The following is a 20,017-nucleotide window of genomic DNA, read 5'->3' on the forward strand; positions in this document are numbered from 1 at the left end:
ATGGTTTAGTGGTTAGAAGAAGTGTGTGCGGTGGAAGTAGGTGTTTCGTGTTCGTATTGTTGAACGACATTAATATTTTGTTGTTGTTTGTTTGTTTGTTTGTTCTGAATTGTTCGTTGTCGAGATTAAACTAGGTGAAACAAAGTCACGTAAAGTAACACAAACACACTACAATATTTATTTGCACTTACCTTATACGACAAGAAGAGCGTTTTGTCCCTCAGAAGAAGAAACGCCTTTCTCCAAACTTGTTTATTGGGTTCCCTCACCCAGACATGACTGAATATAGGTGGGCAATCCTCGGCAGTGGCGAGCAAAGTCTGCAAAGGGAAGGAACTGAGAATTAAACACAAACTTCCAACTTTACGTCGAATGTCATGCCTCTTTTTTCACACCAAACATCGGCCGCGTTCGGGGGCCTACTTCTACCGCCGACAGATTGTCTTATCCTCGCAGCTGAGCGACAATGACGTCACTTCCTGAGACTGGCGATTCCAAGACGTGCCTATTGGTCGCCCGGCCGACCAATCGCGCAGGCTTTTACGGGACGTGCCCTTGCCCGATGCATAAGAAACAGCTGCTACCACGCGAACAATTGGCAAAACGTAACGAAAGACAAAGCGAGCGAGAGAGATGGGTGATCTCTTAGGCTTACTAACGATGACTCACAGTCGTTCAACTGCTTTGTAAGACCGAACATCATACAGCTATCGCTCAAGGAGTCCCTTTAACAACCATATGTATTTTTTTACGACGGTGTAAGCACTGTTGCCCGCTACAATCGAAAACTTAATGATCGTAACATAATGAGGATTCAGTGTTACACCTGGAACTTCAAAGATGCCAGCGTATGACCTAGGAGTTCCCTATTATCACTGCGAAGCCTACATTCGTGGTAGAACATGTGTATACATGACATCTCATTCTAAGTTTGAATTTTATATAACAAATTACACAAGGGTTTTCCAGAATTTTCCCGTGGGGGTAGTTCATATTTAGAGCCGATATTGACAATAAATCTGGCATTTGGTTGTAGACAGCTATGCAGAAGCGGATAAGAAAATTGGTTACAGTGAAAACGACAGACATCAAATCAATTGCCAGACCGAAAATTATAGCTAAATAGTTGTAGTCATTCGTCTTGTTCTGCGCATTAGAAGAGGTGACTAAAAGATGGCATGATAGTGATCAGATTACTGATAAGGTAGAAGGATACGTTATTTCTAATGTCGTAATTAGAAGTATATAGTTAAAGTTGTTGTTCTGTCTCGAATTTATTTATGTCTATAACCATGTTGTTCTCTTGCACAATTTAGACCGATTGTCATCATTACTAAGGCCAGTTCTCAATCAAATTATCTCCGCAAGTGGCGCTGATGATGGGCTTTCCACAACTAATCCTAAACTTCCGGTAGATGTCTCTACTGGCACTAGAACTCCGTTCATTTTTTTCTCCTTTATGATGATATTGTGATGGAAGAAATTACTTTGAATATTTGACAGGTGGATTGTTTGCATAATTTATATCACGTTGTACAGAATTCTGCCAAACTGTTCATTCTACAGAATTCTGCTTTTTCGTTTCTAGTAGTTTTGTAAGTGACTGTTTCAAGACACTTGGGGCTATGATTCTTTTGCCAAGGAAGGATCTGCTTGAGAGAGTGGCGCAACCACAGGGGCGCAGGGGGCATTACCCCCCCAAACTTGTACGGAAATTAGTTCTAGGGGGAGCAAACATTGACGGCCAAGTGTATTTACAGGGGACAATTACCGCCCACAACTTCAAATTGCATGCAAATAAAAATACTTTTCGTAAGATTTTCTTAGTCTTATCAAGTTCAGAACCGTAGCTAGGGGCGGTGGGAGTCGACCCTGGGAGCCGAACGATCTAAATGAAAATAAGTTCTAAAATTGATTGATTGATTTGTGGTTTTAAGTCCACTTTACGCACAGAAAGGCTAATTGCGGCTGGATCTACAGTTTAAAGTTGGATCCAAACCACTATGTGCCTCCACCGGGTATCGAACCCGGGACTCCTTGATCACAAGGCGACGATGTTACCACACCACCATCGGGGAGACACAAAAGTTATAAAGGAGAGAATGCATTGGCGTTCCGTGAAATTATTTGCGCCCTATTAAATCAATATTGATTTCAGCCTGCAAAAAAAATTGGATCCAAAAATTTTCTTGCTCGCTTTACTCGCAATACGGTGTATATCATTGTTCTCTGCATTGCATTTTAAATTTCCAGACAGAGAAATAAGACTGGACTTAATTGATTTTGTTTTAAATGCATGAACAATTGTTTTGAGGAAAGGGAGCGTGCACATTTGAGAGACAATTCATGTAATTTTTGCTGTTGGTTTATTGTGAGATGGATGAATTGGTTGTGTAATGTGATAATATGCATTAAAGAAACTTTAAATACGTACACAATTTTGTCCACGTCGCTCCATGTTGCAATGCATTGAAACATATATCGGGCATGAAAGTTATACATGTTAATGTATAAAAATAATTCTATTTAGAATGCATTTATCAAGCATTTTCTGTCTTTCAAAAATAGTTTCTGGGCTTGTTTTCCATTATTAATGTCAAATTGAACGTGCTGATAAAAATCATTCAAATCTTTTGTTCGAACACAAATGCTTGAGCACCAACTTCTACCCCCTTTTTGCATAATTTACAAGGTTAATAATGTTGATACTACCACTACTTAATATTTCTACTACTACTATTAGTAATAATTATAATATTGGTCCCGGGTTCGGATCCTGGCTTGGGGATCTCCATCAATTTCATCATATCATCACTCATTCCCATCTTCGCAAATTAACCAAAAGTGGCACAAGAAGCGAAGTAAAATAAAGCAAATCAATAATAACAATAATAATAATGTTATAATAATAACATAATTATAATTATTAATATTGGTATGTTTATTCTGGTACTTACCCCCACCCCCAGACAAAAATTCGTGGTTGCGCCTCTGGCCTGAGATCGGAATACAACAAGAACAGTTGACTTGTAGCACAGTAAACCGAAGACGAATTAATAGAGGGGTATTTTCAACGCACATGGTTAGCTGACGTGACATAAGGTGCGTGGGTTTCTGAGGGATTAGAATGGGAAAACAAAACTATAATTTTAACAGTTTTTTGCAGTTAATTTCCCACTACACGCTGACTTACGTTTAATTATCCTTGAGAAATCTTAATTGCGCACGATCGTACATCACAGTAGACGGATTCACCTCTGAAAATTTCATCTTCAAAGAGTGCACGTACCCCGAACACAATACTCCAGAGTTCTCGGACCTTAGCTGTCATAAAGAGATAGAGGTGAGAATGGCTCGTGTAACATCAGCAGTTTGCCTGTTACGGGAAATCAAAACAGATAGTTCGGCTGCTAATCGCACAGTGGTTCGGGTCCCACATTAAATTGTAAGCCCAGTCCCGATTCGCCTGAGAATAACAAACTTTCTCAAACATTTTTACGAAAGAAAACTTATTAATTGAATGAACTTTAACCTACAATTTACATGGGAAATATTTACGATTGTAATAAACATGAATGCACCCCCACAACTCCCTACACAAAATATTCCCGATGGAGGGAATACGAGACTTTTAGCACTTCCACTATGGAAATCTGCGTATGGAACTAAAAACTTCCAACAACTAGAGTGCAGCACCAGTCTCTTCAGCAGGACTGGTGAAGTGTTCCATCCTGACAATGAGATCAAAGCATCAAAATAGAAAATTACTTCTTGGTCGTAATTATAGCTCAAGGGGAAACAAGAATAGCATAAACGAAGCAGATTTAGAACTCTTTTATTCTTAGTTGAGTATACAAGTGTTTTGCAGCGCTATTGCCAACCAGCTAAGCTGAATAAAGAGATATAACAGGACTGTCGTCACGAATATGCGGATAATCCCGATAATCCGTACATAAAAATATCCGATATCCGGGCCATCCCTAGTCGAAAGTAATGTTTGGACGCATCATCAACAATATATCTGTGTGTGTGTGTGTGGTGTTGTGTGTGTGTGTGTGTTGTATATCATTTGTAGTATCCAATATCTCAGGAACTGAAAATTCAGTTTAATATACTGCTCAACGCTATCTCTCTCTCTCTTTCTCTCCTCTCTCGGTTTGTGTGTGTGTGTGTGTGTTAAATATGATTTGGTGGGGGAGACCTTCTTTTGAAGCTCATTTTACATTGCCGGGCGATGTTCGCTTGTTAATTTATGCGCCTCGTTATGCACGTTAACGCATTTCATTGTTCATTTGTTTGTGGCCTCTAATTGCTTCAATTTTAACTGGAAACCGTGCAATTGGAACGAAATCAACCGTACGTGGCCGATCAACATTTCGCGTCTGTTTTAGAACACTGTTGCCATGGGATCACAAACGGGGAATGAACCACAACGCAAACTTGGAGAATACACAACAATATGCAAGACACGAGAAAGGATATATGAATCTGCATTTTTCGAAAGTCCTTCCGAAAAAACAGACGTTCTACCCTTACGATTTTCATGTTTTGTTGATATTTTTTCTTGAAACTAAATAAACTTGAGGATACGAAGAAAAACAACAATTGAACTTACGTATATTCAAAAACGGATTACTCTTTTTCGGGTTGCGAAGAAAGCCAGGAGACAGACCCATTCCTTCCTTCAATATGAACACAGGATTGTACATATTTAGAGGATTAAAGAAAAGTTACATGCATGCAACAAAAGTTGGAACAAACTGCAAATTTTGGCAGCTGGACACACTGAAAGTCGCAATTGTGCAAGGGAAACACGTCGTTAATTTTGTGCAGTCAGATGTCTTTTTCCTCTGATCTTCTTTCAGCTTCGTGTTCATGTTTCTTGCAATGTGCTTGGTTTCTTGTCTTGCATGCGAAGCCACAAAACAAAAGAAAGAAGAACGATAACCTGTTCCAAAGTGTGCCAATTGCAAAACCGGATTGCAAAGGAGATGGGTTGCTTCTTTGAGTTAAGTATTAGTGCATTTAGCTTCTTCAACACTGCACTGTTGCCAGATTTCTTGTTAAGATTGTCCGTCACACTTTGTGGTCGATTACGTCATTTTCTTTTGCATACGTAGCCTCAGAAACGAGATGGAAGGAAGAAAATAATGTTTTTATATGATCAGCAAAGTAATTATCGACATTCGGAGAGTTACAAGAATCCTATATCTGGCGGATCTTTGCAAAGATTATGAAATGATTTTGAACTTTATACAGCTTGAGTTATTGAAACAAGATTAAAATGGGAATTAGAAACGTAATGTGTGTACAAGGGGAAGTGTTTACCACCCCTAATTTTGTTAGCTTGGCGGTAGTACGACGTATTATTGCAGCTCTTTCTTTCCACATAGTTTCTGGCGTTATGGAGAATGTTTTCTAGGTTAATTTTCAGGGAACATATTAAATTGCGTCATAGTTTAGAAGAACTTGCACATTTGTAAGCAATTTGTAGTTGGGAGGTGGATTTTATTTTTGAAGTAAATTTTCAACGTATATTAACGCATAACATGATAAATTATTTTAACAAAACTGTTAAAAATACATTATTATTCTCCATCAACTAACGTACTGTTACGTGACGTCATGTAGTCCTAGATCACTGAAGATTCTCAACGGTTGTATCTGTATAAAATCAACTTTGCTTCGTTTCCAGTCAGGTTGATTTACTCTGCCGAAAGTAACGAATAGCCAAGCTAAAAATTGGCGAACCCAATAAGCACCCGATTAAGTTTACCTTGGTGGTGTAAATTCAAGGGTCTGTCTCACTTATCACACAAGCCTCAAACAACCTACCGGCCATTCGCCTTCTGACGTCAGCGCGAAATGCCTCGTTTTTAGATTAGGCTTTCTAGGTTTAGTTCTCTTAGGACAAATACATTGCAACTTATCGGGTCTTGACCAAAAATGTATTATTTATGCTGGTAGAAGTGAACCCAACAAGCGTAACAAAACAACGAAGGCACTTACCTTAACAATAACGTCAGAAGGAAGTTGTTTGAGGCTTCTGTGATAAGTAAGACCAATCAATTCAGTTAGCTCCAATTTCTCATTTCACAGACGTCTAGAAACAGACTCGGAAAAGATGGGTCCAAGTTCAAAGTGTTTGCCTTCATTGAAGTATGGAAGATTCAAAGATGGCGAAAGGATGCATTCCGAAATAAGCGCGCGGAAAGAGCAGGTCTCACGTTTATTTATTTTATCCTTTTAACGTTCAGGCATCTAGATCGAAAACAGTACAGTATCCATACCCTTATGTCCAAGTTTTACAGTTCATCACATTCTTATTTTACATCGCTTTTCTACCTTCAGGCTAATCGCGACGGAGAGGATGATTGGTAGTTAGATGAATTACATTCACAAAAAACACCCATGCGCCGGCTAGGGCTCGAACTCGGAACTTTGTGTGAGGAGATCGTGAGTCGAACACTGAACAAACTTGGTCACAGAGGCCGCCGCTAGGTGGAAGAAATAATATCAAACTTACAAAGTAATCTTTAAAAAATAATCCGAAAATGCACAAGCAATATCACAAATTTCATTACGAGCAAATATACTGTATAAATAAACTTTCCAATGGCGAAGCCAGAACCAGAAATAAAGTTTGCAGCAAGAATCAAACATGGGGTCTGCTTGCATAAAAGGTGACGTTATTTTTAACGTCCCAACAAATCCCTTATTTAAATATTGAAGCGGTATAAAATTTCTGATTGTACACTGGAACTTTTATCAATATTATGCTTGTTCTGAGTAAAAGCGGAACATGATTGATTGGAGGGGCTCGCCCGGTGGGAATGTGACGTAGAAATCTATTTACCCAACCTTTACCACGACATCCGTGCTTGTGTTAAAAATCGATGCAAGGCAAGAAGTGTGCTCAAATGGGAAAATCTGGTTTTCGCTCAGCTACAGCTTGTCAATGTTGCCAGCAAGTATATTTTAAGAAATGTCTTCACTGACTTCTCAAGGTTGACTTTGGGATAAGTCAGCAGCACCTCGAGATTTCCGTAACAACATCGAATGACATCGGACAGTGCTGCCATCTGTTGGGGGTTGCAGAACTTAGGCTCGCAATGGATGAACAAGTGCTCCTGAATAATGAAATTAAGATCAGGTATTGAAAAGGAGCGACAAAATTCAATTACTGCCGTAATTCTTGCTAACCACCACCTTCTATTAGCACCCAGGATGTCTACATAATAAGAATGTATTTTTCTTATTTGTGTCGTGAAATCACTATTTTCAAGAGAAAATTTAAATTAATTTAAACCAAAAATTAGAATTTCACTGGTCAGAACTATGAAAGTTGTGTATTAGTATCAAAATTAGTATTGCTGTCATATGGTTCACCAATATGTTCCCCCTAGGCTTATCCTGTTTCTGTCATGACTAGAGCCCGGAAGTTTGGCAAAATGCCTCTTTTTATCTACTGCATATATTGATAAAATTTTTCCGGATATACGTTTCTTATGTTGTTTCGAATGTTTTAGAAGCCTTTTCATTTTGCCTATTTTGCCTATTTGGGACCCCACTGCCTATTTTCAATTATAATGCCTTTTTTTGCCTTTTTCAATGAAATTTGACATTTTTTTTAAAAAAAAATGTGTATATAAATTATTTTTCTCCCAAAAAACGTTGTTGGGAATAATTTTCGCCTTATTTAAGTAATATTGAACTCACGCATGTTTCAACATTGCTGAAGGAGAAAAGTGTGAGAGAAAAGTATTTCATGCTGAGTCAGTATATTGCCTTTCGGTTAACATTTCTTGTGCATGATTGACTGCTGAAGTGGACAGGTTGATTTCGAACACAAAGAAGATATTTCTGAAATCTCCCTCTCGAACCCGAAAATTTCAGGAAGTTGCGATTGAGCTTAGTTTACCTCAGCAACCAGTCTTGACGAGATAGGGAACCTGGATATCAGCAGCTATATATTATGCTAACAACCTTGAAAAAATCAGTGAGGTGATCGATGCTCTTCCAGAAAATGAAGCGGCTTCAATTCGTGAGGTGAAAAAACTCCTGTGCTATTCAAGTTTACTTTTGCACATTATGGTGCATTGCCAGAGACAATTACAATTATAGCATCCATGAAAATCTTCGAGGAATCTATGCAGCAGATGATGGAAGTGCCAGGAGAAAAGGGGTGAGCTGTTGCGGAAAAGTGCTAACGGGTAGTGAGTGCAAATGAGGACTTGAAACAATTGAAAACAATTTGTGATATTCTAAAAGGTGAAAATGCTGTTACCAAAATGAGTCCAGCTACATTAGCTTGTTATATGTATGCTCCAATAACGTCTGTCGAAGTAGAAAGATCATTTTCTATTATGAAAAACATTCTCTCTGACAGACGACTATCAATGAATGTTTAGAACTTAAAAAGCGCCTTGTAGTTATGTGCAATCAAGACGGAGAAAATTGAAATGCTCTTCCCAATTTAGATTTTAACATTTTGCCAGATATTATAGATAAAAGTAAGCGACTTCTAAATGTGCCTTTTTTCGGTTTATTTTGCCTTTTTTCATTTTTAGTGCCTATTTACCAAATTATAAATGCCTTTTTGCCTGCCTATTTTAACGAAAATAAATGCCTGAACTTCCGGGCTCTAGTCATGACCATTTGTACCCAATCTAAATCGTTTACATTTTGTAGGGGATGTTAAGGGACGTTTGAATCACCTTGAATATATGAAGTCAAAACTAATTACTTATCTTTGTTATTTTAAAAAAAACGAACACCTTCCTCGACGGAATTGTTTGATGGGAAGGGGGGGGGGGTTGTGAACAAGATTGTTGGTGGGGGGAAATCCCCTATGTCCCCCATCATTTCGCACCCTGGTGGGACTAACGACGCCATTGTATAATAGCGTAGAAGAAACCTTTGCCTGTCTTTTATTTCGCTATTAGTGTGTTTGTGTTCATCTTGAGCTTCCGAAACGAAGAAAGAAAAACAACGAAACATTCTCAACGAGACGCATCCAATTCGCAAAGCAGTTGGAGGCAACTCTAGGCTAATAAACCGCCAGCTGATGCATGAACTCATAAACATGGCAATAAAAGTCGTGTAACTGCTCGTTTTTCATTGCTGGAGTGCTCCTCGACAAAAAAAAAACACTTTGAAGTTTAAAAAAAATATAAAAAGAAAGAAGCTGCACCGTATTTACACAGGTGACTGAAAATGCAATTTCGCTCATTAAATCACGTGTTGTGTGTCTTTCGGGACAGAAAAAAAGCAATCCGTGTTTATATTAACCTCAGCCACGAACATGTGGCGTTTTCAAACAAGTGAAGCCGACATTTTGCGGGAAATAAATATTCACGCCTGCACAAAAGGAAGAATACAGAATCGCCTGTCGGAATGCAAATGAAAATTGATTTAAACGAGGCAATTCAAAAGCACGCATCTTAATTCTCTTCATGTGAACATAATAATAATAATAATAATCATAATAATAATATGATTTATTTCCTTTTTGACGTGCAGAAATAGCACGAGAAGTTAAGGCGAACAAAGACAGGTGGCACTGCAGGTCATGGCTCGGACTTTCATGACAGCATATTTTTTATATCGTAAGGGTGATGTGTTCCTTAAATATAAATTCATATTACGAACAAAGTAGTTAGTACATTAATGTGCTTTTTAAGGGCATATTTAGGCATATTTGGCCATTGTTACGTGACAGAGCATAGCTTAATAGATTTTCGTTTATATTCAGCATAATTTCGCTTCTTCAAGGAACATATATCCATTTTCAAAGTGGATTCGTCCATTCCATGTTCACTCAAGTTCTCGATTTTTTTACAATTGTACTTCCCAGTTTATTTCTTGAAAAATGGTGAGAACCAGTCTCCTTTTCTGATGGAATGAAATCGGAAACTGGAGTTTGACCCAAAATAAGAAAATATTTGCTTATTGTTCAATTTCTTCGACGTGTAGATCACTGGTTTATTTTCTTCAAAATTATGAAGAAATGCAATGTAATACAAATTTTCTCTGGATACTACATGACTTGAGCCGAATGACATTATTTACTTTAAATATGCTCCTGTTGTGTCAGCCGATGTAGAAAGCAGCATTTCTCGGTACAAGGCTTTGCTGGCTGACAATAGGCAATCATTTTTATTTGAAGATTTACAGAAAGTATTCATTGTAAAGGAAGGGGTGTTTCATAAAGTGCGCAGGTTTAAAATCGCTTGTCATTTTTTTGTTTGAAGGTTGGCAACACTGTTCTTATCATTTTCGTTATCTCTTATCATTCCGATTATTAATTGAGGCATTCGTCCGACGATCATATTAGATAATCCGAGACTCATATTGGGTCGCACAATGTGTTTCACTGGGTAATACAGTTGAGACATCACTAGCGTCGTCATATTACTGGAATATTGTGCCTCAGTCCCAGAGATCGTGTTATGTACGTGGGGGGACACTGTACTTCGTTTTAGAAGTTCTTTAGAAGTGGTAATGTAGATATTTTGAGGAAAGTTAGCATTTACGACTGTTTTTCCCTAGTCTTTCCCGCTTTCACTTTTAAATTTTAGTTCTCATAATTTTAGAACGGGGCTGTGGCCCCGTCAGCTCCTCACTGCATACGCCAGTACTAGTGGTATTCAAACTATTCAAGTATGCCTTCACCAACCTCAGTATCGGAATAGTTATCACAGGGCGCTACGACACCAGAGGTCCCGGGCTCGAATTCGGGTCTGGCCATTATGAGTGTCCCTGCATCAATTTCATCAAATTATCACTCATCCACATCGTCGCCATTAGCCAAATGCAAGAAAAACAACGCTAAATAACAAAAATCAACACGCATGCCTTCAACGGGAATCGAATTTTCTTTTTCCAGTTAACTTGTGAATGCGGTTTCATTTCTTGTTCTCTGGTTGGCTGTTGGAAAGTTACGGTGCTGTGATTGTGAGAATGTCTTATTTCCTATTTTTAGCGCAAATGTGCTGTTTTCTAATCTAATCTAACCTTACCTAACCTAACGTACAGCGCAAACAAGATATTCTCACAATCACAGCACCGTAATTTTCGAACAGCCAATCAGAGAGCAAGAAATGAAACCGCATTCACAAGTTGACTGGAAAAAGAAAATGCGTCAACGGGCGGAACTGAACACGAAAATCTTTGATCCGAATGCTATTATAATATGATAAAAGCTAACCACAGTTCTGCTTTCTCACCTTTCTTCTACGACATGACATAACAAGAATGATGCGTGAACGCATGTGCGCAGCCTTAGACGAATCCAATATAGACGAAGCGGTCCAGCTGGGATATCATATCTTTGAACGTGCAGGAAGAAATATGGTAAAGGGAGGGGAGGGGGACAGGCCTGTAAAGACAGGGTGCTACAACGGGAAGTGCAAAGCGATGAAAAAGAAACTAGATCACGCGTTAAAAGGGTATAGATACGTAAATAGCATGGAAACCAGAATCAATTATACATCGAGCAGAAAGGCTTATAATAACATTTTAACGGAAGAAAAGGAGAAATGGGAACAGGGAAATTTTGAAGATATAAAAAAGGCCGTGGCAGAAAAGAATAACACCGCTTTGTGGGGCATATTACGCAAATTACGGGGCCAAAAGAGCAACTGGGCTCATATTGAACCTTACATTTGGGAAGCACACTGTCGCAGTGTCGTCGGGGGGAAGGGGGGCCACCACGCCTAGAAGTTACGCGGGAAATATACTTTTTAGGGGATTTCGTTCCCAATCTCGACGAAGATATAGGGGTCGATGAGATAAAAATAGCTATAAGGAAACTGAAAAGGGGAAAGCGGCAGGACTTGACTCCATTGGGGCGGAATTTTTCAAAGCCAACGAAACTGACATTCATATGGTGGAAGCACAAAGCAAATTAATGGACAAGATTTTTAAAGAGGGCTACTTTCCGAAGGACTGGGCAAGCTCCATAATCTGTCCTATTTATAAAGGGAAAGGGGACAGAAATGACGCAAACAATTTCAGGGACATTTCTTTATTACCCATATGGAGTAAAGTTTACACACACATTCAGAAATGGACAGAAATATTCGACAAAATCTCACCACTACAAGCGGGCTTCAGGAAAGGGTACAGCACGTTAGACAACATATTCATATTACAAACACTTGTACACAACAAAATAAAACGGAAGCGGGGGAAAATATACGCATGTTTCATTGATTTTGAAAAAGCATTCGACAAAGTTCATATGGACATTTTGTGGGGAAAATTGCATGAGAAGGGAATGTCCGCGCGCATGATCAGAGCACTGCAAGCAATATATGCGAGGGTAGAATTCGGAGTAAGATGCGAAGGAAACCAAGTCTCGGCACTGCAGCCTTCGCTCAGGGGACTCAAACAAGGATGCATCCTATCACCAGTGCTATTTTCACTGTTCATAGATTGGGTAGCGCATGAAACTAAAATGGACCAGGATTCTATCCCATGTATAGGAGTGCAAAGTATACCAGTCCTTATGTATGCAGACGACATAGTCATCTTCTCCGAGACAATAGAGGGTCTACAAAGGGGCATAGATAGTATATATGAGGGGTGCATCAAATATCAAATGAATGTAAACATTAAAAAAAAAAATTGCTTTCAAAAATGGCTACATATTTAGCAGACAGGAGACATGGACATGCGGGGGGGGGGGTCTAATCGAGCGGGTTAAAAACTTCACATACCTGGGGGCAACACTCTACATGACAGGGAGCTGGACACACTACATAAGAGCAAGAAAAGCTAACACAAAATTTACAATAGAACAAGTCATAAGGACAATAAATAAGGCACCTCAAATGCCTTTCTCGGTCATTCAAAACCTCTATTCATCAATAGTATTAGGTACATTAAACTATGGAGTAGAACTGTGGGGGTTAAGGGGGGACAACACAATAATTGGCATACAAACAGAATTTTATAAGAGAGTAATGGGCGTAAGCAGAGGCACGGCCAACTGTGGGATTCTCAAGGAATTGGGCCTGAACAGAGACGCGGTACAAGCACGGATGAGGATTGTTAAATATTGGATGCGATTATCACAAGAGGGCCAAACTACGTTGAGGGGACAATGTTTGGAAATACAGACAAGGGACGAAAACGTTTACAGCTGGGGTCTGGAAGTGAAAAATTTCTTATATAATAGCGGAATGGGTTGGGTATGGGAAGAGGGAGGAAGGGGGGGGGTCCCAACAGAAAATCAAATCAGAGACAGGTTACTGGATATAGACAGACAAGAAATAATAGCAGACTGCCAAACAAAGACCTCAATCAGGGAACAGATAAGAGTAAGAGAATGGGGTAAAGCGAAATATATCAAGGTTGTGGGAAAAAATGAAAGAGGCGCTCTGGCATGGTTCAGATTAGGGGGATGGAAACAACCCAGAAAGAGAAACGAAGCAGGGGAAACGATACGTCCTTTGTGCGATGGGGAGGAGACGGACGAGCATATCCTACTGAACTGCCCTTCTACACGTGACCTAAGGGACAAATGGATGAAGAACTTAACAGGGAGGGATGTGATAGATAGAAGTGGTAGACGACAGAATAAAGATAAAGGAAACGGGGCAGTAAGTGAGGAAATTCCTGGGAGAAGTAAGAGAACGGCGGGGGAAAGCTGTTAGAGAAGGCAGCGAAATGAGTGATCATCTGTATAGTGTACGTGTGTAAAGTAAAATGCATCCGTTTTTGGTTAGAGTGCAGGAAAAGAGAAGCGGGGCGAGGAACAAGGAAGAAAGCCTGGAAGAAGAACTGTTGAGGGAGGGGAAGAATGTGTATATAGGAGCCAAAGTAAGAGGCAGTTTAAAAGAAAACTAAATGTAAGAAAATATTGTAGAAAAAATCAAAACTATGTAGGGCGTACAGCTGGCTCGCACAAAAAGAAAAGAAAATATTCTATTCTATTAGGGAACAATGCTTGAACAAAGGGGCAAATTCACAAAGAGAACAAAACCGGTTTGTGCGTGGCGTTTACTTATAAAATCATTGCCAATTCCACACTTGTAAATCTATAGGATTTCGAGAACACTTTCAATGCAGCAAGGACGCAAGTGCCATTTCACCGCACAAGATCTGGCAACACTTTCGCACAAATATCTCTTACGTAATGCTTCGTTTATTTACCCAATCCATATACACGGAACTTTAGGTTGAGCTAGGACCAGCAGTTAAACAAGAAATAACAAATTTGTGCTATTTTTATCTCCTTTGCATAGACTTCAAGGATTATTGAAGGTATAGCGGCGTAGTAACTCCAGCATCGTAGCGGAAATGTCAACAATTGAGCAACTTTAGTTCGTTTCGCTTGAAAAATCGAGAAAGCAGTTTATTTTACACAGGATCGTAGCCAGATACGAACTCAGGGGGAAGCGGGGGCTGAGCCCATTAACTTCAGGTTACATTTCAAACTCTCTTTTCTTATAATTTATGTCTTACCATCTTTAACGGACTCAAAGATGTCCTTGATATAACAATAAATCAATGAATGATTACAGATTGGATCAGTATTGATTGGTTTTGTTTTAAATCCACTTTATGCACAGTAAGACTAATCGGGACTGGACCTACAGTTTAAAGTGGTATCCGAACCACTCTGAGCTTCCACCGGGTATCGAACCCGGGACCCCTTGATTACAAGGCTACTACGTTACCACTACTAAATCGGGGAGGCCTCGGATCAGCATTGAGAACAAGAGAACTGATAGTGGAAACCTTAATATTGGCGAATCAGTAGTTCAAGGGTTTACGGGTTCGATCTTCGGTGTACACACATTGCACAGCGCTTCGTGTCTCACTTTAAACTGTAGGTCCAGTCTTCATTAGCCTATCTGGGCACAAAATAGACTTGAAAAACTAGGAGGAGGGGTTGGTAGTCATTAAGATTTAATTTGGTTCACCCACAATAAGAGAACGTGTTTTTGTTTAACTTTTAAATAAGCCTATCCAGTCCGCTGCATGGTTCTACCGTGTGTACTTTAGGATTCAGCTTCGGTTGCCATAACTGATCAGGTATAGATATTGGAAATTTCCAATCAGCCATTAGAATGTAGTTATCTACCATCCTTGATTTATATATCTTGTGTTTATAGATTGGTTGTATCGAACAGGTGAGGTAGTGCTACGGAACACATTTAGGTGTTTATTTCAATTTATTTCAGTCACTTTACGTAGCTTTTTTACCTGTTGGGTTAATAGCGACGAGGAGGATGATGATGACAAAGAGGTTATACCCAGTGTTCGAACCTGGGACCTCTGGCTTCATAGCGCATTACGATAACAACACTCGGCGACATTCTGAACATATGAAGGTTTCAGAATTCATAATATCAAAGCAATTTTCCGAAAAGACAGACATTTTGGAAAAATTCTTTGCTGACGTTGGCTCCAGGTCCAGCTAACCTGTACAGCCACGGACATTTCTGGGTTGTAACAATCCTATTGACTCTCAATGGAATCGTTACAACCCAGAAGTATCCGTGACTGTACAAGGCTATGACACGTTTGGTAAAACTGTCATATGCGGGACATATGCTCTAACTAGTTCATTCTCTACATTTTTACATTCGTACTTACCTATTCTGCATTGCGAAATATTGTTTAACAAGGGGTTTCGCTTTTTTCAACGAAATTAGTATCTATGGTCGACATATAGAGTAATTATTGTTAGTTCTTTTCTCGCTTCCTGAACACGCAAAATGGCGGGTAAATCTTGACTAGCGTTGTGTTTCAAACGGCAAAGCAGTGTTTCAACTTCCTTAACAGAAAAATTCCCGCATAGCCCCGAAAACCATTCCCGCATAGCCCCGAAAACCATTCCCGCATAGCTCCAAAAAACCATTCCCGCATAGACCCAAGAACCATTCCCGCATAGCCCCAAAAACCATTCCCGCATAGCCCCAAAAACCATTCCCGCATAGCCCCAAAAACCATTCCCGCATAGTCCCAAAAACCATTCTGGATCGTATAACCATCCACGAATAGCCCTAAAAACCATTCACGATAGCCCCACGCACCATCACGGTAAGGTTAGGTTAGGTTGCTTTAGGTTGGGCAATATAGTGAAAAAACTGTGTGTTTGGAAACACTTACCGGGGATTGCGTCATCAGATGCTCGCAACATCCGGTTCAAGTACATGGATGGAAATGCAAGCAATAGCTTTCGTGCATCGGACGGACATTATTATAGAAAAATACATGATTTAGCGGCAAAATAGTTCGAAAAATGCGAGAAAACTCTTCTACGAACTTCCGAAATTACACAGAAACTCAATTCCGTAAGTACTTTCTCCTGTAAATTTGAAGAAATCCATTTCCCGCATATGACATTTTTACCACACGTTCGATTAAACTGTCCTCAACAATTGATTCGGCTAACAAGCGTTGAGACACCGATGGGCTAAAATCGCCAAAGCATTTAAAATTGGACGCCGCGCTTCGTGTCACCTAAAAGCAGGATTTACGACAGTCCAGTACACGATTGGAGATTGCCTTGATGCATTCCGATATCCGAAACAAGTTTCTACAGACCCTCCACCACCCGTGGAGGGCGTCGCTTTCATTCGCTCCGTCGCCCGACGAAGGGAAATCGACGCTACCTTGGCGTCCGTAGCAACTGCAATTTTTATCTCTGAGGGAAACCGGAAATTGAAAACCTTAAAGCAACGAGGTGTATTTCGCAAGACAGTGATTTGCGTTTAAGCTCCAGGTCTCCAGATAATTTACCCCAGGACACAGCTAAACAAAAGCAGCCAAATGAGGCCTTTCGTCACCAAAGTTCTGTGGCGTTAGAGGCAGGGTTGTTGAAGGTCCAGGAATTTTAAATAAATTCAATTCCGGTCCAGGAGTGAAAATCAGCAAGCGTAAATGGGTTCTGGACCGTAAACAAATTTTTTATCTGTAAACTACTTGTATTTCAATTCGGTCCAGGAAACCTTTTACTGGCTCAATTTAAATACGGTCCAGGAACCTTTTTTCCGGATCAATTTAAATACGGTCCAGGAACCTTTTTTCCGGATCAATTTAAATGCGATTCAGGAACATTTCTTTCAATTAAAAAAAAAACGCAACTTGGATCGAATTTAAAGTGTGCGAGAAAAATAGTTTCCGTTCTGTTACGGAACCAAATAGAACCCATTAGAATGTATGTGTTCCTGGACCTTTAGCAACACTGGGTTGAGGTGGGGTTGCGCGCAACGCTGTGAAATTAGTGCCAGTGTTGCCAACTAGATGTAACTGTCACTGCAATCAGGGGTTCTCGATCTTCCATTTCTGTGTATTTATTCCACTAGTCTGTTATGGTTTTCAAATACTCTGACATTTTAAACAACGTAATATCAAAGCATATACTTTTTTAGTAATTTATTTCGTATATTTTGCTTCTTTTATATCGATTTTCTGAGGTTAAGCACGGTTATGAGGATGAACACTAATGTCCAAGTAGGGACACGAACTTGCATCATTCAGTAGAGCGTTCCTAAGTCAAACGTCCACTGAGGCTGCCTATATTCCTTCTTAATTAGTTGATTCCTTGTAAATTTGGTTGGTTTGCTAGCAGACGCAAAAGGTGTGTGTTTGGGAAAAGTCGCATTAAGTCACAAACTGCCATTTTGCATTGCTTTCATTTAAGTCACACTGAATCAATTAAAGAAAATATTATCATTAGAACAATGGCGTACGCTGAGTCATCTCACTATGACATCTGGTCCTAGGCTATGGAGGAAGGGAGAAGACTAGGCACATTCTTGACGTCTTTAAGAAATCAATGTTGCCATCCCAATGGTAGTCAGGTTGCAAACTTATAAAAATTCAGGTTGCCAACTCCTAACAATTCAGGTTGCCAACTCCTAACAATTCAGGTTGCCAACTTCTAAGAATTCAGGTTGCCAACTTCTAAGAATTCAGGTTGCCAACATCTAAGAATTCAGGTTGCCAACTCCTAAGAATTCAGTTTGCCAACTCCTAAGAATTCAGGTTGCCAACTTCAGAATCCCCATTATCTTATTTTTGAAATCAGGTTAATTCACAGCTTCTAATCTATTTCTTTTCAGTAGCTATTCTACTTTCTAGGCTTCAGGCTTCGCAGATAGCCCAACTAGCCTGCAATATACGCTCCTGCATTAGAATCATTTTTACACATGCCAAATATATTTTACCAACTATCATTAAAGAAATCGCCAAAATTCAACTACAAAAGATTACAAAAATACTTCACGTTACAATTATATAGTACACCTAAAATACATATGTGTGTATTTTAAATTAATGAAACTGTGATTTTAAATTTAAAAGATCGGATTTAAATAAAATCATCAACATTATTCTTTTAAAATAAAAGTCATGATTTTTTATCCACCAAATAACTAAGGTTTTGTTGTGTCAAAAATATCATGCTTGAGCTAATTTTTGAGTTTTAAGATTTGACGTGAGGCTGCGCCATCTTCTGGCATCCTCATCCTACCCTAGAGGATCTCAACGCCATGGCGCTTGTACGTCACGGCATCCCCCGTCAAGTTTGTTCTTTATAACCCTCAAAGATGCACTTCTTAATTTCCTCCGGGGACGAGGCTTCGCGCTCCTTCAACAACATCTTAACTAAATCTGCACCGTCTCTCTGATGATCATGGTCGAAGACAACCAAGAAATTCGAGTCAAGGGATTCGTTCACAAATCATCAAGTTCTGAACCTATGAAAGGGAAGGAAGAGGCGCGCGTTCGGCAATTAAAAGCTAGCAATTTCAGAGGGGATAGAACTTAACGTTCCACCGGCTGTACCTGGGGGAAACGATCCACTGATTTAATTATTTGCTGCGTCTGAAATTCCCCTTTGCCGACTTCGTGGGTTCCGAATGTTAGAGCGTTCAAAGCACGCCACTCGAAATCGTAATTGCAAAATTCTATTTCCTCTCTTCGTGCTTTTCCATGCCCGGGGAAAGTTCATGGGACAGGGGGTAGATATTAAAAACCAAACAGGTTTTCAAAGGAAACTGGGATTGGTAAGCAGGACAAGAGCATCCGGAAGTTCACAGAGAGGTGGCCGATGTGTACAGTGCACATGAACGCATCATACCACATTTTTTTCCCTTTTCGCCTTGCAGTGTTTCCATCCTGGATTATATATCGCTAAAACGACCTTCTTTCTCCAAATTGTGCACAGTGCATATTTTACACGCATCGTACAATATTTTCCCCCTTCTTCACTTTGCAGTGTTTCCATCCTGGATTATATATCGCTAAAACGACACCCTTTCTTTTTCGATTATTTTGCCCTAAAGTTATTGATTTCAATTCACTTTTGTTTGGTAGGAAGATTGATTTCAAGTAATATGTAGTGTTAAAAATGCAAACTGAACTTCCAACGGATTACTTCAAGTAAAATAATTGTTTATGAAGTATAAACTATGGTTTTTAATTCTTGCAACGTAGCTTGTTTAAAATGAAAACCCAGTTGAGTGTAAAGGACTTGAAATTCAACTTTTAAATTGTGTAAAAGTTTGCTCACCGTTCGCGTCTCGTATGAACTAGAAACTAAGTTTAATGTACAGTTGCACTGCCCAGTCCCGTACATTATGGATTATGAGAATTCCCGCTGTTATGCGCTCTCTTCTTCTACTTGATATATATTACACATGCATTATCAAGGGCTCCCGCAAGTTTTTTTTCTCAGGGGGGGAGCAGAATCATAGAAACTTTTATTATTATTATTATTATTTATTGTTATTGTTGTTGCTATTATTTTTGTTATTATGACACGTCCTTTCCTTTTGTACAAATATTTATTGTTCTTTCCTAATTGCCTTTCTCGTTGTACAAATGTTTATTGTTATTAATCTTAATTTCTATAATGTAGTATGTGATTCTTGTTGTATTTAATATTTAGACCTATCACTGATAATGTTAGGATAGTGACTGACCTGTATATTTATATCTTTTAAGAGCTGTTGCTATGGGAAATAGGATTGTGTTTTGTCTTGATTTTTAGTTC

The 20,017-nt window shown here is 39.3% G+C and overlaps 1 protein-coding gene across 1 annotated transcript in view; it reads right to left on the reverse strand.

Moving 5' to 3' along the window:
* The window catches only part of LOC145981605 (growth factor receptor-bound protein 10-like), a 272,875-nt gene that overhangs the window by 122,931 nt on the left and 129,927 nt on the right, over positions 1-20,017 (reverse strand). Inside the window, exon 6 of the mRNA XM_083114966.1 lies at positions 192-320. Within this exon, the coding sequence (XP_082971092.1) occupies positions 192-320 (129 nt within the window). The remainder of the gene's footprint in view (positions 1-191; positions 321-20,017) is intronic.

Source organism: Lepisma saccharinum, chromosome 29 (assembly GCF_977018435.1).
Source record: "Lepisma saccharinum chromosome 29, izLepSacc3.1, whole genome shotgun sequence".
NCBI classification, from domain to species: domain Eukaryota; kingdom Metazoa; phylum Arthropoda; class Insecta; order Zygentoma; family Lepismatidae; genus Lepisma; species Lepisma saccharinum.